General features: G+C 65.3%; 5 protein-coding genes across 5 annotated transcripts in view; 2 read left to right on the top strand and 3 right to left on the bottom strand.

Moving 5' to 3' along the window:
• MNEG_1198 (hypothetical protein) overlaps positions 1-3712 on the bottom strand; it is a gene marked incomplete at both ends in the record, with an annotated part of 6090 nt that extends 2378 nt beyond the window's left edge. The window contains 7 exons of the mRNA XM_014050318.1: positions 290-713; positions 968-1177; positions 1573-1664; positions 1933-2142; positions 2392-2923; positions 3188-3382; positions 3683-3712. Of these exons, the coding sequence (XP_013905772.1) occupies positions 290-713; positions 968-1177; positions 1573-1664; positions 1933-2142; positions 2392-2923; positions 3188-3382; positions 3683-3712 (1693 nt within the window). The remainder of the gene's footprint in view (positions 1-289; positions 714-967; positions 1178-1572; positions 1665-1932; positions 2143-2391; positions 2924-3187; positions 3383-3682) is intronic.
• Positions 3713-4143: 431 nt separating this feature from the next.
• On the bottom strand, positions 4144-5497 carry MNEG_1197 (hypothetical protein; the record flags this gene model as incomplete). The annotated part of the gene is made up of 6 exons (XM_014050317.1): positions 4144-4422; positions 4587-4684; positions 4864-4888; positions 5045-5096; positions 5277-5383; positions 5468-5497. 6 exons carry the CDS (start codon positions 5495-5497, stop codon positions 4144-4146), a joined length of 591 nt encoding a protein of 196 aa, XP_013905771.1.
• Positions 5498-6361: 864 nt separating this feature from the next.
• On the top strand, positions 6362-7365 carry MNEG_1196 (hypothetical protein; the record flags this gene model as incomplete). Its single annotated transcript, XM_014050316.1, has 2 exons — positions 6362-6609; positions 7041-7365. 2 exons carry the CDS (start codon positions 6362-6364, stop codon positions 7363-7365), a joined length of 573 nt encoding a protein of 190 aa, XP_013905770.1.
• A 1217-nt stretch (positions 7366-8582) lies between these two features.
• Positions 8583-11331, top strand: MNEG_1195 (sulfonate/nitrate/taurine transport system substrate-binding protein; the record flags this gene model as incomplete). The annotated part of the gene is made up of 8 exons (XM_014050315.1): positions 8583-8614; positions 8821-9003; positions 9258-9362; positions 9631-9781; positions 10046-10106; positions 10354-10438; positions 10663-10902; positions 11154-11331. The coding sequence occupies 8 exons, from the start codon at positions 8583-8585 to the stop codon at positions 11329-11331; spliced, it is 1035 nt and encodes a 344-aa protein (XP_013905769.1).
• A 524-nt stretch (positions 11332-11855) lies between these two features.
• MNEG_1194 (WD repeat-containing protein 90) overlaps positions 11856-17933 on the bottom strand; it is a gene marked incomplete at both ends in the record, with an annotated part of 6846 nt that continues 768 nt past the window's right edge. Inside the window, 10 exons of the mRNA XM_014050314.1 lie at positions 11856-12236; positions 12440-12662; positions 12851-13128; positions 13332-14153; positions 14585-15219; positions 15402-15782; positions 16075-16373; positions 16605-16891; positions 17115-17436; positions 17721-17870. Coding sequence (XP_013905768.1) covers positions 11856-12236; positions 12440-12662; positions 12851-13128; positions 13332-14153; positions 14585-15219; positions 15402-15782; positions 16075-16373; positions 16605-16891; positions 17115-17436; positions 17721-17870 — 3778 coding nt within the window. The remainder of the gene's footprint in view (positions 12237-12439; positions 12663-12850; positions 13129-13331; positions 14154-14584; positions 15220-15401; positions 15783-16074; positions 16374-16604; positions 16892-17114; positions 17437-17720; positions 17871-17933) is intronic.

The following is a 17933-nucleotide window of genomic DNA, read 5'->3' as shown; positions in this document are numbered from 1 at the left end:
GTCCAGGCCGCGGCGCCGCACCAGGAACTGGAGGGGGAGGGGTGGGGAAGCGGGCGGGGGCGGGGGCGGGGCCACAAGGGGAGTGCGTGGGTGGATGGGTGGGGTAATAATGTGAGGAGGACGGGCCCTTGCTGGAGCCATTGGCCGCGCCCGGGGCGGCATGGTTGTCTTGAAGCATAACGAATCTGTGAGTGCACACGTGTAGTCATGCAACACGGGTGTGGCAGTATGCCCCAACCGGGGCTGCCGGGCCCAGTACCAAAGCCACGCAATTCCACGTGACACACACAGCCCCCAACCTTGTCCCTGGGCCCCAAAGCAAAGATGCCCTCCGCCGCATGGCCCTCCCAATCCACGTCTTCGCGGTCGCTGTCGTCGCTCTCCTCATCTGCGCCGCCGCCGCCGCCGCGCCCCCTGCGGCTGCCCTGCGTGCGGCCGTCGCCGCCAGGGGATGCGCACTCGTCGTCGTCGTCGTCGTCGCCGCCACTGCCATCCGCATCCACCTGCGCCGACGCCTGCCCGGCCGCGCCCGCGCCCGCGCCCTTGCGGCCGCGCTTCCGGCCGGCGCCGGCGGGCGCGCGGCGGCGCTTCGCAGGGGCGGGTGCGGAGGGCAGGGGGGCGGTGGAGGTGGAAGGGGCAACGCTGACCTCTGCCGCGGCGTCGTCTTGCTGCTGCGCCTCGCTGTCGCCCGCCTCATCCTCCACGACCTTGGCCTTTGGGGTTAAATGGATCAGGTGACAGGGTGGCAATAAGTGAGCAAGGACCGATTTGATTTGCGCAGCTGGAATGAGATATTCATTGTGGGAAAGTTGGCTGCATGCGCGAGCGGCCAGCCCAGACCAGCTGCCAGTACACAACACTCAAAACACACCAGGTTGTGGCGCCCATAACGACAGCAAAGCAAGTAATAGACAGCTACTCATGACAAAACAGCAAACCACTGATTACGGAGCTACAAAACCCCCACCTTCCTCTTGCGCCCGCCGCCGCCCGCCGCCGGTGCTGCGCCCGCAGCCGCGCCGCCGGCAGAGGCACCGCCAGTCGTGGCGCTGCCCTGCTGCTTGTCCTTCTTTGCCGCGCGCGCCTCCTTCTGCGCCTCCTTGATGGCCGCAACCGCGTCGCCGCCCATCTCGGCCAGCTTGGCCTCGACCTCCTTCTTCTCGGCATCAGCCTTGGCCTGGGAATATGAATTTGAAATGAGGGGCGCATGCAAAGGTTGGGCGGGGCACATGTACTTGGGAGGTAGGTTTCAAGTGCATGGCTCAGGCTCCATGTGCATCAATCAGCATAGCATCGGGGCCAGTCGCATGGTTACGCCGAAAGAGGTGCGTTGCAATCAGACGGGAGAATGCCAGGGGTTGCTCAACGCAGGTGGAGCGAAGTTGTAGTTGAGGGTTTTCTGGGCACAGGTCAACCCCATGGGATTGCGGTGCCCACCGCAACTGCCAGATTGACTCTTGTCAATGGCTCGGCCGGCAAGCCTGTCACTAGCCCTAGGCTCGGCCGCCCGTCTTCCGCCACACCGCCTGAGCCTTGCCCATGATAACCCAGGCATATGAGCCCCCACCCTACCTGGTAGGGTGCCTTCTCCTCGGTTGTCATGCCGCGCCACTTCTGGCCCATGAGGCTGCCCACCTGGGTCGTGGACAGGGACGGGTCCTCCGCTGCAAAAGGGCGATAGCAGCAAGGAGAAAAGGATCAAATATTGAGCTTGTTATGCAATAGGTAGGAGCCAGTAGGCAAGTGTTCTTGGGTGGGCCGCATGTACGAGGTCATGGACCAGCAGTGCCATTCGCTGAAGCAGCGGAGGGCGGCCCCGGGGGGAAGGGAAGGGGGGCGTATCAGATCCAAGATGTCCTGAATACCCCAAAACCCTGATCAACGGCAAGAAAGGCCAGGTCACCCTGGCGGCGGCCCCATCTCTTGACTCACCCTTCATCTTGGGGCGCCACTCCTCCGCAAATATCATGAAGGCGTTGCGTGCCCTGGGCAGCTTGGGGGCGGGAGCCGCCTTGGGGCCAGCTGGCGCCTTGGGCGCGCCCGCGGCCTTGGGCGCAGTCACCGCCTTGGGGGCGCGCGGCTTGGGAGCGGGCTGGGTGGGGGCAGCGCCGTCGCCGCTGCCATCCTTCTTGGCCTTGGGGGCTGCAGAATGGGTAGGGGATGGGGGACAAATGAGGGGGTGTTGAGCGAGGTGCGTGACAGTGCCTGGGGCCACATGCCGCAACCCCTTGCGCAATAGTTTCCCATGCGTGCAGCCATGCAGCGGCATACGCCCCTGTTGCGCGCACCCCAAGAAGATGCAGCGCCATCCCCGTGCCCCCACCTGAACGAGCCACACCTGAGCCAACTGAAAAACACCCCAAACGCTAGTTCATTTCCACACTGCATTACCTGCAAGGCCCCGCTTCTTGGGCGGCAGCGCCGCAGGCGCTGGCACCGAGGTGGCCGGTGCGGACTCGCTGGGCGCCTCGCTGGGCTCCTCCTGCCCCTGCGCAGCCTCCTGTTCTCCACGCTCCTCTCCATGGTCGGCAGCCTGCCCCTCCTCCTGCTCCTGGCCTGTGGGCGCCTCCTCGGCCAAGGTGGGTTCGTCTCTGACCATCGACTCGGGGGCGTCGGCGGCGGGGCCGCCTGCGGCAGGGGCGCCAGTGGCAGGTGCGGGTGCGGCCGCCTCGGCGATGGCGTCGGAGGCTTCTTGCTGCTTGGCGGGCCGCGCAGCAGCAGCCGCCGTGGCTATAACCGGGGCCGTAGCGAGAGCCGGCTGCAAGGCGTTGCTGCCGCTGCCGGTGGCGGCGTTGTTGTTGGCGGCCTTGGCGACGGTCAGGGCCTTGCGCTTCATGGGGATGGCGGGCTTGACAGCGGCGGGGGCTGTGGCGATGGCGGGGGCGGCCGGGGCTGCGTTTGGGTCCGACAGGGGGGTCAGGACCTGCGCCAAGGGGTGCCAGGTTGGGTGGGTGGAAGGTAGCATAGTCGTGTGGGCAGCCACCAGCTTATCGTGCACGGAAGCACAGCAACTTGGCACGCATCATCGCCATGCCGCATGCTGAGAGTGCGAACAGAGGTGTGCATGCGTCGCAGCTGTGCTACGTGTTGAGACTTGAGCATGCCCGCATCTCTGCATTGGTGCAACCCCTGGTAACCCATGCACATCGTGTGCCAACCCACGGCGACCCCCGCTTTTCCCTCTCACCATATCGTTCTCTTTGTTGTCCTGCAGGGCCGCTTCCGCTGCACTGGGCTCGGCCTCGGCTTCTGCCGTCGCCTCCGCCGACCTAGGCACGGGCGACGCGACCATTGTAGCCTCAGCGTGGTTGGCGTCAACAGATGCGTCGCCGTCGTTGGCACCTCCCAGCTCGCCGATCTCTGCCTCGATGTCATCCAGAGTCTGGCAGGTACGGTGGGGCAGCATGGATCGCCAAGGAGTGCTTGGGGGCGCGAGGAGTTGCAGGGGGCAGTGCAGAGGCAGCGCGCATGTGAGCGTTCGACAAGCGTGCTCTGAATATGGCCTCTAATAAATCACTCTGGGCATTGCATGCACCCTGCATGGTGACCGTGGTGCGCTCATGCACACAGCCAAATGTCCTCGCAGATTTGGCGCCAAATTGGTGGCGGCAGGCTCAACAACACTGTGCTTCGTCCACTGCATAAAGCAGCATGCTGCCAAGCTGTGACACAAAACACGCACCGGGTCAAAAATCTCATCGGCATTGGCCATGGCTGCTTCTGCCTACAGCCGTAGAGGTTTGATGTCAGCTTGGAACGCGGCGATGACGCACCCGCCCCCTCGGCCCGCTGCTGGTATGGGATCCCTTCTCCATCCTTCCGCACGGAATCAGCTCAAATCAATCGTCTCACCTAACAAATGGCCCTAGCGACCATCCAGTGTCCTCTGAGGTCTCGCGAACAGAGCCTGCGTGATCTGGTTTGTTGTGCAGGAACTGGTGCTCAATGCCGTCAGATTCGCAGCATACAGATGATTCAAACGATTGAATAAACTTGTGTTCATGTAAGGGGTGTCAAAGAGGAAGGCAAAGCTGCACTTGCGCCTCCCGCCCGCTCGGCGTCGAAACTCGAAACTCATCACTGGAGAAGGCACCTGATGGCCATTAAAGCGTGTAATTTACATCAGGAGTCAGGCCTACTGCTTCAGCTGCCTCCCGCGGCTGCGCACTGCTCGGCGCTCGCCTCGCTGGTCGCCACCAGCCCGGCCAGGAGGTCCAACACACCCCCCATGTCTGCATGCGCTCCAGTGGCCTGGTCGTAGTGGCTGTAGGCAACGCGATCACCATCAAACACAAAGATGCCGCCCTGCTGCAGCGCCTGATCCAGCTTTGGTGGCTGCCAGGGCTTCCAGCGTGGCAGCAGCTCTCGGAGGTCGGCCATGCCGCCCTGCTTCTGGGCGCGCTTGAGCAGCGCCATGGGCGTCTGCGGAATGGCATAGAAGAAGTACATAAGACAGCGCATGCATGCCATATGTGAAGTGGCCGGATGCCCTGCAAGGTGCTGAAGGCCATGCAAGGCCTTCAAAGCACCTCAAAGAGATTCTCAGTGCCCGCCGCCCCACCCATCAACATCTCCAACACACCCACCTTTTCCGAGAAGAAAGTCTGCCGCACGCCCTTGACCAGCCCCAGCGCCGCATAAGTGGCGCCGTCCGGGTCGGCCAGCAGACAGTCTGAGGGGAAGCCTGTCTCCATGACAAAGTCTGTGGACCGCTCCAGGGTGCCAACTAGACAAGCCAGGGGGGGTTGACACGGGAAGGGGTCGAAACTGTCCGCATGATTCAAAGCTGATTTTGCATGCAAACAGTATGGGCGCAGGCTTGACGGAGGCTCAAAAGCCACATTCAGCGCACGCTGCACTCACTTGCCACCAGGTAAAGCTTCGTGCCCTGATGAGCAGTGCGGCAAGATTGCTACAGTCAGATTGTGGCAGTTGCCACTCCGCCAGCCTCTTATCCGCGAGTCAAACCAAAGGCAGCACCCCAGGCGGACGATGTTCAGCGCTCGCTAGGCCCCGCTCAACGGGCCAATCATTGATTTCCCACCTGCTTGTCCAGCACGGGCTTGATGTCCCTCCGAAGCTGGGTCGCTAGCTCCCTGCATCGCAGCAACAAAGCGCCGAGGGCAGACGTTGCAGCAGCTCGTGGGCATGCGGCGCTCCAATAGATGCACCTGGAAAGCAAATGCTGGCGACAAGTGCACCGAAAAGCAATGCGGGAGGTGTGACGCTGCGCGCAGACGTTCAGCACTGGCCAGTACTCAACCCTCAGCACCCACCAGCAGAAGGGGCAGCCGAACGTGCGCGCCCACACCACCACGGCCCGCTCAGACGGGGCCCACAGGCTGGGAATGTCCAGCCGGGCGCCATCACTGCAGCGGATCACCTGGAGGCGTCACATACAGTAAAGACCAGATCAGGCATGCCACCAGGACAAATTGCACAGGCGAGCCCACTCGAGCGCACGCACCAGGATCCTGATTTTGCCTAGCCAGGACATCAGACTCACTGTCGCTCACCTCAACGCCCTGCAGTCTTTGAAACGCATTAGAAGCCGCTGTCTGCTGCACCACTGCAGTCGCGCGCACGGACACCACACGCTTCCGCACCGATGACACGGTACGAGGGCGCCGTTCTGCCGCTGCTGTGCCTGGCCTCACGGGCTGTCGAGAGAGAAGGGCTGCCATTGCTTTCTTGAGATAGCAATCGCACTTGCTAAAAAGCAGACGTGATGCGTCGATCGAGACTCCGCGCGTTGCGTCGAGAGCAGAAAGGTGGACCGAGAGCAGAGAGGTGTTGCGCAGCAACTTGAGAAACGCGCTGATAAAGTTCGAGAGCCGTTTCGCAAGCGGGGACGCCTCATCTCAGTGTTGCGTCACCGATGTCACCACACCATGACTGCCGCCGCTGCTGGTTGCTGTTGGTGCTGCTACGCTGACGGGCCCACCGCCTCGAGACATTCAGCTTGTTGACGAATGCATGAAGTAGGATCTCTTCAATTGAAAAACCCCAGTCATGAGCAAAGCACAACACCACTGGACAGTGCTGCGGCATTTGTCTGGATGGTTCTGTGGGGTCAGCACTCCAGCCTGTCCTGTCGGCAGCCTCTGAGCAGTGCCACGGTTGTGGACGGTGCTACGTTGACGAAGGAAAGACTGCCGTGCAGAGGCGGATGCTCTGCACTCTAGACCTTGACGCTGTTTTGGTGCACACTGAGACTACCTGGCAGCGCAAGGGACACCTGTGGGGTGTGCAAGTGGCGACTGCACCCACCCCTACTTCAAGAGCATTTTCAAACTCTACAAACTTACCTTTTCAAGCTAGGCATACCTTGTCGAAATTGGGTGCCCAGTCTTACAGCACAATGGCGGCACTCATGGCGCAGCGCAAGCAGCTCTTGGCCGCGGCCCCGGCGCGTGCGCGCTGCTCGGCAGTTGTCTGCAGGGCCACGGCTGCCCCGGAGGAGCGCCCCAAGGTGCAACAGCTGCTGCTATCGGGTGTCGTCGCCTCGGCGATCCTGCTGGGCAGCGCCGCTGCCCCTGATGAGGCCTTCGCCGCCGCACGAAGCGGAGGCCGCGTGAGCGCCAATGGCTTCGCCAAGCGGCGCGCAGGGTGCGTAGCTATGGTCGCTTTGGGTCAGAGGTACTTGTGCAGATGATTCGCTAGCGACGCCAGGGTCGACGGGGTGTTGGAGGACCCACACAGTTCCTCCGACCTGCCGATCTGCACCTGCGGCCCTGCAAGCCTTCTAAAATCGTGCCAGAAATTATTGTCAGCGTCGCCTGCACTGCACCGGGCCGAGGCTGCGTCGTTCGTCCTGATCCATGGGCTGGGCTGGCTGCATGGTTGGGTGTCCCGCCCTGGTGGCGTCGCCCCCGCCGCGCTCCCGCCATCAGCCGTTTGGGCACCGCAACAATCAGACGGCGTGGGGTGGCGCCATCAGCAGCAGGACTCAAACGTAGAGGGCGTCACCATGTTCGGTTGTTCAAACGCAACCACACTGCTCACCCCCTGCCTTGCCCCACACCCGCACCTTGGCGCAGCCCCGAGCCCCCCAGGGCGGCGGCATCTGCTTCCGCCTCCACCTCCACCTCCAGCACCAACACCACCGTCATCAACAACAACACGACCGTCATCGCCGCGCCCCCGCCGGTGGTGGTGGCGCCGCTCTTCCCGCCGCCGCTCTTCTTCCCGCCACCCATCGTGCCCATCCCGGTGCCTGTCCCCGTCCTCTCGGCGCCTGCGCCGGCCCCGGCGCCGGCCCCGGCACCCACCGTGGTGGTTGTGGAGGTGCCAGCTGCGCCCGCGGCGCCCGCCCTGGTGAGCCCCACCAGCACCGCCTCGGCCGTGACGATCAGCGTCCCGTGAGCACCGCGGGCTTGCGAGCAGAGGTTGGCTGAGCGCCGGAGTGGCGGCTGCTGCGACCGCAGCTACCAGAGGGCTACGCTTGCCAGTGCGTGACGCGGCCTGGCGGCTGTTGTACAGGAAGTGAGAGGCGCGGACAGTTGGTTGCTGTCGAGAGGGTTGTAGATTGTAAGGGTGCCGTCGGCGCTGAGTGCACCGCATACACCGGCAGTGTTGCTGGTGGCAGGCCAGCCGCCACGTCCATTGGTTTTAGGCATGCCACCAAGGCCTTGCGGCTGCATGAGCACCGAGCACGATGGATACGCGCACGTGCGCACGCTTGTCCCGAGTGCTTGCGGTTGTGTGCCTCTGGCGACGATGTTGTGTGACGGCAGACTCCTGGCCCCAGTTTAAAATTAGTCTTGTGTGTGTCCCTATGACGGTGCTGTGTGCTCTGAAACAACGCGCTCATGGTGTGATGTTGGTCAGTCATCCTGTTGCGTCCCATGAACGCAGTGTGCCGAAATTTGCACGGCCGCTATTCGTCTATTCGACTGTAATCAATTTGTGCCGGGTGAGCCTTGGCTTGAGTCGTAAATGGAAAAAGTAAAGTGAGAAGCAGGGCAGCCACCCTGCGCTCTGGAAATCGCCAGGATAGTGTTGACACAGACCGGGTTGAAAGGCGGCGTGTGGCAAGGGGCCATGTGCTGGGGCGGCTCAACTCATCACTGGCCTCGGTTGGCTGGGGGCAGGAGCGGCTGACTATGGGTCCGGCGTTGTGGACGAATGTTCCCATGCCGGGCGCTGCACAGCTGATTGATTGATCATTAGTTCAAGCATATGCTTGTTACAATGCCCAAGCTTCAATGTACTTGGCCCAGCACGCTCTCTTTGCAACAGCAATGCCTAGTGTCACCGCAGTCACCAACCAGTATCACCCGTGCGGCATTCATCACACACCGGCCCCACAGCGAATGATATGTAAGATTTTAGATCCAGCGCGCTGACCCCTGCCTGCACCCCACGGACGTCTGCAAAAACGCTGATCTGCCGAACGCCGAGCAGCAAACTAGAATTCCAGGCTTAAGGGTGAGGCCTATGGTCGTATCTTGAAACATACGCTAGCCATCGGCGTGACCAACCGATGGGTGCGAAGCAAGGCCTGGAGCTTCTGATCCGTGCGCAGCCCGCCCAACGCTTTTCCGCCGCCGTCGCCCACCAAGCAGGTCCGCGCAGCGACGATGTCACGTACTGTGAATGTCGCACTTGACTGGTGAGGAAAGCACAGATAGCCAATGTCTGCAATGCGCCTATGGGCTATGCGCCGTGGCACCCAGCTTCTGAGCGGTGCAGGTCTCAGCGCTTCGCATGGCGGCTGCCACCGCCCATGACGGTCTTCAGAGCCCTCACTTGCAAACGTGGTCAATATACACGCTCCTCACGCGCACGCACCACTATGCGCCGCCCCGCGCCCTGCAGGACCCCCAACACCAATCACGGCGGCCTCGCGCTCGCCATCCAGGAGGGCTGGTTCCGAGAGGCCGGCCTGGACGTGCGGCTGGTGTCGCCCCATGCAGACAACTACGAGGCGACGCCGGCGTCGCGGCTTGAGGCGGGGACGGCGCAGTTTGCCATCGTGCCCAGCGAGTCCGTCATCAGCTGGTGCGGCTGCTGGGGGGCTGGCGAGGGGGCGGGGTGCTGTGCATGGGGAGCTGCGAGCAAGCATGTGTTGTGTGCGGTGCATGACAGTGCCCGTGCACGCCTGACGCCCGCTTCTGTCAATCATGGTCTCTTTTAGCGTCCCGACGAGCGCATACTGGGAACGTTGAGATTACAGGTGCAGGCGCAGCCGTGGCTGCTGCTGCTCCAACCGCCCCGGTGTCCCGTTGAACCCAGCCGCGCCGATTCATTCCAAGGCACACCTGGCCCGGTGATGCCAAGCCCAAGATCAAGGCAGTGGCCACACTGCTGCAGGGCAGCGCCCACGCAATTGTCACCCTCAAATCCAGCGGCATCGACCGGTGGGCTGGGCAGCGGCCCGCGGGGCGCGGATGGGAAGGAGCGTGCGGCACAGCACGAAGAGCAGGGCGCAGCTGCAGAGGCCAGGGCTCGGGGCCCTGCCGTTCGACCTGGTACATGGCGAGGCCCCCTGCCCTCTTGTTGGAACTGCGGCCCCCCTGTTCTCAAGGGACTTGAGCACCGCAAGGCGCCCCGGATGCACATCACCCAGCAAGTGCGGCCGCACTCTTCCACGCGCCGCGCCCTGCACCTGTGGCGCACCGCCTGCAGGCCCTCCCTCCTCGATGGCAAGACATACGCCAGCTACGGGGCGCGCTACGAGGGGCGCATCGTGCAGGAGATGATAAGGAAGGACGGCGGCAAGGGGGAGTACGTCGAGTCCACGCCCCCCATGCTGACCATTTGGGACACATTCTTGAAGGTGTGGGGGTTGCGGGATGGCTTGAGGAGGAGGCCCAGCTGTGCGTGTGCCTGCAAATGCGCACGCGAGGCTGCACTTGCAGCTGCATGTGGGTTTCATGGGCAAATCTGCGCTTGAAGTCAACTGCGGTGGACGACAGCACTTAAAAGGAGTTGAACATCACGCATGCTTGCGGGAGAGGAGGAGTCGACGTTGGCTGGCCAGCCGTCGCGGGTCCGGCCGCGACGTCACTCATCGGGCGCTCCGCCGCCCGCTGCCCTGCAGGGCGGAGCCGACGCGACCTGGATCTTCTTGCCCTGGGAGGGCGTGCTGGCCAAGAGGGCGGGTGAGGGGCGGGCACTCGCTGCGGCAGCTCCGCCGCCAGCGCCATGGCCAGCGCGGCCGCCCTCCACACTGAGAGGGCCGCCTCGGGAATGCCTTGTGCCAGGAGTCCCCGGGAAGCGGGGAGAGTGGCGCCATCCTGTATCGCCATCTGTATCCCAACGCTCCAACTTCGACTTTGTAACCGTGCCCCTCAAACCCAACCCATGCAAACCACACACCACCGACCGACGCGCGCTCAAACACGCAAGGGGTCGAGCTCAACGCCTTCAACCCCGCGGACTACCTGGACTACGGCCACTCACCGGTCATAGCCGCGCACCCGGACTTCCTCAGGTGCGGACTGCCTCTGCCCAGGCCGCGCCCGCCGCCGCTGCGCGTGTCCACTTTGCGCACGCCGGCACCTGAAGTTCGAGGGCCGCGAGGTGTCGCACCAGAGGGCGCTGCCGTCTAGATGGATGGATATGGCTGCAGCGCGCCAGTCGGCCCGAACATGCATTGCAGAAAAACAAGCTCGACCCCAACACGCACACGGCATTCCGCACCCACGGCCCCGCCAGGGACTCTCCAGACGTGGCGCGCGCCTTCCTCGCGGCCGCCGCCCGCGGCTACCGCCACGCGGCCGAGCACCCCGCGGACGCCGCCGCCGCGCTCTGCGCGTACGTGGATGCGGGCGTGTCTGCGGGCGAGTGGCCGCCGCTGCCGACGCCGCTTGACCCGGCGATGGTGGCAGACAGCGCCGCGGCTGTAGCGCCCCACCTGCTGGGGCCCCAGGGTTGGGGCCGGATGGATCTGGAGAGGTGCGAGGGGATTGTGGGGCAGGGGGTGGCATGCTTTGGAGCGCTCTGCTGGGCCAGCGGGCGCGTCCTGCCACCAGACTTGAGCAAGCCAGGTCATACGACGCACAAGCGGCGACCGACTGGTCAACCAGCGAGCCGCCTTCGCACGTTGCGTCTTGACCGCTCTGGCGTCCTGGACGCCGCTCACCTGCACACCGGTGCCCTCACTATGCCTATCAAGAGCACTTTGCCGCTGTCTTTGGTCAAACCAGGTGGTCAAATTTCCTGGCATTCCTGGACAGCGCGGGGCTGCTGACGGCCAAGGTGCAGTCGCGCGCCTCGGGGCCCGACAACGCGACACTCGACGAGCTGCGCAGCCCTGGCGGCGGAGGGGAGCGCGTCGCGCCGCCGCCGGCTGACAACCTGGCCACGAACGAGTTCCTGCCTTGATCTGATGTTGACCGGGCTGGCGCTGTCGACAGGTGGTGATTGCGTGATGCTTGACCGGTAATGCTTAATGTTCTGAGCAGCTCTGGGAGTGCTTATCATACCCCCAATGCTCTTTGCTTCTGTTCGTTCTGCAAAAAAGTCGCATCGTGCTGGCTGTTCAGAGCACATGTTATTGGATGTGCATCTAAAGGTTCAGTTTCAAGAGCGGCTTAGTATCTGAACGATCTCCAGGTCACCACCCCGGGGCAGGCAAGGTGTGGTAGAGACGGCTGGCAGATTGCAGGAGCGCGCAGCTGACCAAGATCCATGATGGCATGGCTGCCGTTACTTTGTGGTGTTACTGGCGCTTTTTGAGTGCAGCCTTCTTATGCCAGTCTTGGCAGAGGTTGCAATAGTACACTCGGGAAGACGCGCAAATCAAATGTGCTATTCAGCAGGCGCTGGTGCCATGGCAAAGCCACGCGCAAGCGTGATGTCACCCGCAGAATTGTTGCAATACCAGCCGAAGTGCCCCAACATAAAAGTCACCGCCGCGCCCTTGAGGCATCTGGCTGCCACACCCACATTGCCTCCCCGGCCGCCGACACCAGTTCTCCGCCCGCCCCAAACGCCAGCGCCCGAACGGGCCTGATGTGACCCGACAGCTCCACCGACGCCTCGCCCTCTGTGTCGGCCACCAGCACGCCGCCGTTCTCCATGCCAAAGGCGATGTACCGCCCGCACGGCGCGGCCGCCAGCGCCGCCGCCGGCGCAGGCAGCGCGAGCGTACGCAGGGGCCGGTTGGCTGCAGCGTCGAAAAGCAGGGCGGTGGCGCCGAGGCAGGGGCTGGAGAAGAGCAGGAGGCGGGGGCTGTGGGGCAGGAACACAACGCGGGGCTCGACGCCCTGAGGCAGGGAGTCGGGCACCTGTGGGAGGTGGTATGACATGCAGGGCGTCATGACAGGTTTGCAAACTGCGAGAGGGGCCGGCTCTGCTAACCACACCAGCACACAAACAACCGACGGCACACACAAGAGTTTGCCACTTACCTAAAGTAGATTTTGGCGTGTGTCTGCGGTGATCGTCGCCCAAATGATTGAGCAAACATCATCAGCACCCCCTGGCTCACCTCTGGGCAGCGGTACTCTGCCACCACCGGCGCCCTCTGCCCCTGCGCCGCCCTCCAGGGCGCCCCAAACACCACCAGCCGGTCCAGCCACGCCCCGGCGCACAGCCCGGTGTCGCCGGGGGACACCGCAAGCGCGTGCAGCGGCGAGACGGCGTGCGTGAAGTCGTGGCAGATGGATGCGAGGCGCGACGTGTCGGTGTGGGTCACCGCGATGGAGCCGTCCCTGGCATCGACGTGTGTGCGAGCGGATATCCTTTGAGCAGGGGACAGGGGCCAACGGCCAAATGGCACAGCAGCGCAGCGCAGCAGCAGTACACATGAGGACGCAGATTTGATCGTTTTTCCAACCTTCTGATGCTGCATCCATGTATGCATGCCTTCAACTGCCCCGAAAACACCATCCTAGCCAACCTGCTCGCCGACAAGAGCAGCGGCTGCGTTGGGTGCCACGCCAGCGCCACCACAGGGCTCGGGTGCCGCGCGGCGCTCCACAGGATGGCGCGCCGCCGCAGGTCAAACACGCGCAGACGGCCGTCAGCATATCCCGCAGCCAGCAGCGGCGGCTGCTGCGCGGGGTCGCCGCCGCCGCCGGCGTCAGGGCCGGCGGCGTCGTCGCCGCTTGCGGGGCCGGGAGCGAAGCAGGCGGCTGTGCAGGGCGCATCGGATTCGAACTCGACCGCAGGGAAAGCCTGAGCAGGGAGCGTGGGGTTGCGGGAGCAAGGGTCTCGACACACAATGCAATCATCCAATATGATTTTTGCTGGCGGAAGAAGCGATCCATCACCAATGAAGTATGAATCCGGCCATGATGCACATCATGCATGTGCAAATATTTCCCAAGCACCGCACACTCACAGCGCCAGAAGCGCGAACCCCTCCTCCCCACACACACCTGGGCGCTGTCCGCCTGCCAGACCCGCAGCAGCCCGTCGCTCGCCACAGACACCACCAGGGACGGCGCGGCCGGCCCCGCACCCTCATCCCCCCCGCCGCCGCCTGATCGCCGCGAGGGCCCCGCCGACACCAGCAGCAGCACCTGCCCCGCGTGCCCGCACACTACCGGCATGCGCGCGCCGGCGGCGCCCTCGGCCAGCGATACGTACCACGCCGTGCAGCCGGCAGTGGCGACGACGCCCTCCGTCAGCCCCTCTGGCTCGAGGCTCATCGCCGCCACGGGGCCGTCCAGCATCACCTGTCCCTCCAGCTGCCAGGGCGCCGCGGCCCGGGGACTGCCGCCGCCGCCGACGTCATAGCGCAGCACGCGCCCCTGGTCCGTGGCAACGGCCAGGGTGCCCGCCCGCCGGCTCCACTGAAGGGCTGTCGCCGCCTCGCCGGCCGGCAGCGCGGCGCCGCGCACGCAGCACACGAGGCGGCCCTCTCCGAGGTCCGCGCGCCACACGCCGCCGGCGGCGTCGGCGACAAATACAGTGCGCGACGCCTCGGCCGCCCACGCAGCCCGGGGGCCTTCAGCGAACGCGTCGCCGCCGCCGCCAGTGCCGCCGTCAGGAACCACCCACTCGCCGCGCAGATTGGCGCCGTCCACCAGCTGCGGCGCGAGCAGCGCTCCCTCGTTGGCCCCACCGGGACCGACGGCGTCGGCGGTGCAAAGGGCGACGCACGCGCGCTCCGCGCCCGGCAGCGTGAGGGCCCGCTGCTCGAGGAACTGGGGCTTGAGGGTCCACAGGAGGAGGCCGTCGGCGCCCGCAGTAAGGAGCTGGGGGAGGGGGCGTTGCGGCAGCCATGCGACGCCGCACAGCTCCTGTTTGGGGGAGGGAGAGAGGATTTGGAGGGGAAGGGGCGGTGTGAAGGATTGGTCGAGGGCGGCCAGGGTGCGGGGGCGGTGGGAGGCAAGTAGCGCATGCAGGCTGGAATCAGGTCGGCGCTGGAGGTATGGCGGTCACTACGTGCGCTGCTTACCCTGCAAAGTTATCACGCACATGACAGGGCATGCTGCCCTTGATTTCACCAGCTCACGCACGACCTCGCCTGCTCATCAACTGCTCACACAAGTCCCAGCTGGCTGTGACTCATCCCGAGCTCTCATAGTGCAGCATTCCTCATCTTTCTTGCCAAGCCAGCCCCGCGTACCATACCCAATGAAACCCCGCCGACTATCATTCACTACCGCTGTTCGGTAGCACTCACCCCCTGTGTCCTGCCCAGGGCCAAGGGCTCCCCCTCCTCCAGGTCCCACAGCACCAGGCTGCCACCCATCATGCCACCAACATCGCCATCACCAGCACAACCACTGACGCGGCCGCCGGCCACGCTCGCACCTCCCGGACCGCGCGCTTCCGCTCGACGCGCGCCACCCGATGCCGACGCGAGCCAGGCGCCGTCGTGAGAGAACGCGAGCACGCCTACGCCGGCGCCGTGGTGCCGCAGCAGCCGCAGCAGCGCCCTCGACCGCACGTCCCACACGCACACCTCCGCCGCGCCGCCAGGCGCGTCCGCCGCGGCCGCGGCGGACGCCAGCAGGGCGCCGTCCGCGCTGAGCGCCAGCGCGCCCACCGGCTGGCGGTGGTGCTGCAGCAGGGCCTGGTGGTGCGTCTCCAAATCTTCCACGACGATGATGTTGTCCGACGCGTAGATCACAGATCCCTCGGATCGCGCCCAGATCACGCAGCGCGCCGACGCCGCGCCGAAGCCGACGATGGCGGCGTTCGGCGGCGCGAGCGGGGGCGCGGCGGCTGCGGAGGCCCGGCCCGTGATGACAGGCGAGGGCGCGAGAGGCGGGCTGCCGGGCGCGCCCGCGGCGAACAGAGGAGATGGCTCGGTGCCTGCGGTGGGGCGGCGTTGTTTGGAGTCTGATAAAAACTTGACGATGTGAGACGATGGCGGCCTTGAGCGCGTGTTGAGCAGTCGAGCAACAACTACTCAACATCAGGGACCAAGGAATGCAGGGGGGACAAGAGTAAGCAAGAGCCAGCCCAATTTTGGATTGCAGTGCCGGATTGCCCACCAGGGTCAACAGTGAGCCCCCGCAGCTCCTGCACCAAGCGCCCTTCGCTGCCGGCGCCAGACGCGGCGCCTGCCTCCCCGTCCAATCCGCCCAAACCGCTCTCCAGGACGCGCGGCGCCCACGCCGGCCTGCGACGCCCTTCGCCGTCGACCAGCCAGCTGCGCATCGTCACGTTCGCGTCTGGGTGGGCGTCGGACGCCGCTCTCGCGCCGCCGGCAGCACCACCACGCGCTGCCGCCTCGTTCCAAGGGCCCGGCCGCGATGCAGGCTGCGCGTCGAAGAGAGGCGCAGACCCACAAGCTGCCCCAGGCGTGAGGCGCCAGAGCGTGATGGCATCGCCGGCGCCGCAGGCGATGAGCTGGTTCCCTTGGATCGCAATATCTGTATTGCATTGCCATCAGGGGCGCATTGGTGGAGTGAATTCTGGCTGCTCAACATGAAGAGACCAGGACGTGCTTGGCTGGGTGCTGGCACTGACAGCCGGCCCCCAGGCCTGCAGGTAGCCGCTCAGCATGGCCCGCCGCAGGACTTGGCCCCTGGGGCCCCACTGCACACATCTCTCTATCTCTCTCTCTCTCTCTCTATCTCTCTCTCTCTCTTTCTCTCTCTCTCTCTCCCTCTCTCTCTCTCTCACACACACCGACATCCACACACACCGTGTGTCGTCGCTCACCTTTCACAGCGCCCGGATGTCCGACGAAGCTCTGGTGCGCCGGCGGCCACTCCTCGACGGCAGCGACCGGCAGACCCCGCTCCGCTCCGCCCGCCTCGACCGCCCAGACCTTGACAATCTTGTCAGCCCCGCCTGTGATGACGCCACGCCCGCCCGGCGCGAGCGCGAGCGCCTCGCAGCCGCCGCGGTGGGGGGTCGCGAGGCGCTGCGCGAGGCGGCCGGTGGCCAGGTGGAAGCGCAGCAGGTCGCCGGCGGTGGTGAGGCCCCACAGGCTGGCGCCGTCTTGCGAAAACAGCAGCCTGCCAGCGGTGCGAAGAAAGAATAGGCATCAGGGCAACTGCGATGGGGCTGGTGAGTGGCCGAGGCAAGCTGTGCTGGCCTTAACAGCACTCAGTGTCAGGGCACGGTGGTCACGCCAGCTCACACCAACAAACAGGTGCAGCCGCCTCACCCGGCTCAAGGTGCTGGTCCCTCCTCCCCTGCTGCCATGCACATGCCAACGAAGCCTGCCACTCTCGCCTCTCCCTCACCTGCTGTATCCGGCCGCCTGCGTCTCGATGCACAGCCGCGGCTCCAGCGACTCAGCATCAAAGACCAGCAGGCAGCTTCCCGCCACCGCCGCCGCTGTCGCCGCCGCTGCCGCGCCGCCAGCCGTGTCCGCGCCGGCCCCGGCCGCAGCTGCGCGCGGCCGCCGCCGGGGGCCCGAGGTTATCACCAGGGTCGCGCCATCGGGGCTGAGGGCCGCAGCGGCAGGGCCCGGCGGGGTGCGGCCCTGCGAGGCGTCGTCTCCGGGGAGGACACGCACTGGCTGGTAGCCCTGCCGGTGTGCCGGGTGTTTGCACGGGTGGAAGAGTCGTGGGTGTTTGGGGGGGGGGGACGCGCGTGTGACAGCACAAGCGGCAAAACAACATCAATAGGATCAATCGAGGCAGCAATACTGCTGCGCCGATTTGTCGAACAAGAGAGCAGAGGTCCTTCATTACGTGCAATCACTGCCGCCCCCTGGCTCTCTGCAAAACCGCGCCCCCCCTTGCACTCACCCGCGCCGCATCGCACACGACCACCGCGCCGTCCGCGCCGCACGACAGCAGCCGCGCGCCCTCCGGCCCCAGCAGCAGCCCCGCCACTGGCCCCGCGTGCTGCCGCGCGTCTCGCAGCACCCGCGTCGTCGCCACATCAAACACGCGGACCGCCCCGCTCTCGTATCCCACAGCCAGCTCATATCTGATGGGGTGGTACGCCACCGTCGTCGCGGCGCCGTCGCCCGTCACCCGGAACTCGTACAGCTGGCGGCCGGCGCCACCGGGCGCGGCGTCCCAGATGCGCGCGGTGCCGTCAGAAGACACTGTCGCATATTCTGGCCTTTGGGTTGGGAAGCGGGATGGACGGCATCAAGTGTCGTGGGGTTGGGGTCGCGTATCACTGCGGATCACACGAGGTTGGGGCTGGGGCGCGGCTGTGGGGGCCGCCTGGACATCGTCGGTAGTAGAGATTCAGCAGTAAGCCCTCAAAATCGAAAGCAACCAGACAGCCATACGTGTCGCGCCTGCACCAGCGCAGACCGGCCCTGCACACGCGCGCCCCCGCTGCCCGCCCTCCCGCCACTTACAAGCAGCAGCCCCACCACACCTGGGGCCTCGCCCCACCTGTCCGGGTGCGCCACGGCCGCGTTGACGCATCCGCAGTGGCTCCTGACCGCCGGCGCGTAGCGCCGCGCCCCCAGGTCCAGCACGCCCAGCGCGCCGTCCTCGCAGCCCACCGCGACGCGCAGGCCGCAGGGCGAGAGCGCGGCGGCGCTGGCGGGGGCGTCGTGCTCCGCCTCAAGCAGGTAGGAGCGGAAGTCGAGGGGCCACACGCGC

This window comes from Monoraphidium neglectum, assembly GCF_000611645.1.
Source record: "Monoraphidium neglectum strain SAG 48.87 unplaced genomic scaffold scaffold00115, whole genome shotgun sequence".
NCBI classification, from domain to species: Eukaryota; Viridiplantae; Chlorophyta; class Chlorophyceae; order Sphaeropleales; family Selenastraceae; genus Monoraphidium; species Monoraphidium neglectum.
The sequence above is the reverse complement of the archived record's forward strand: the minus strand, read 5'-3'. Positions and strand labels throughout refer to the sequence as shown.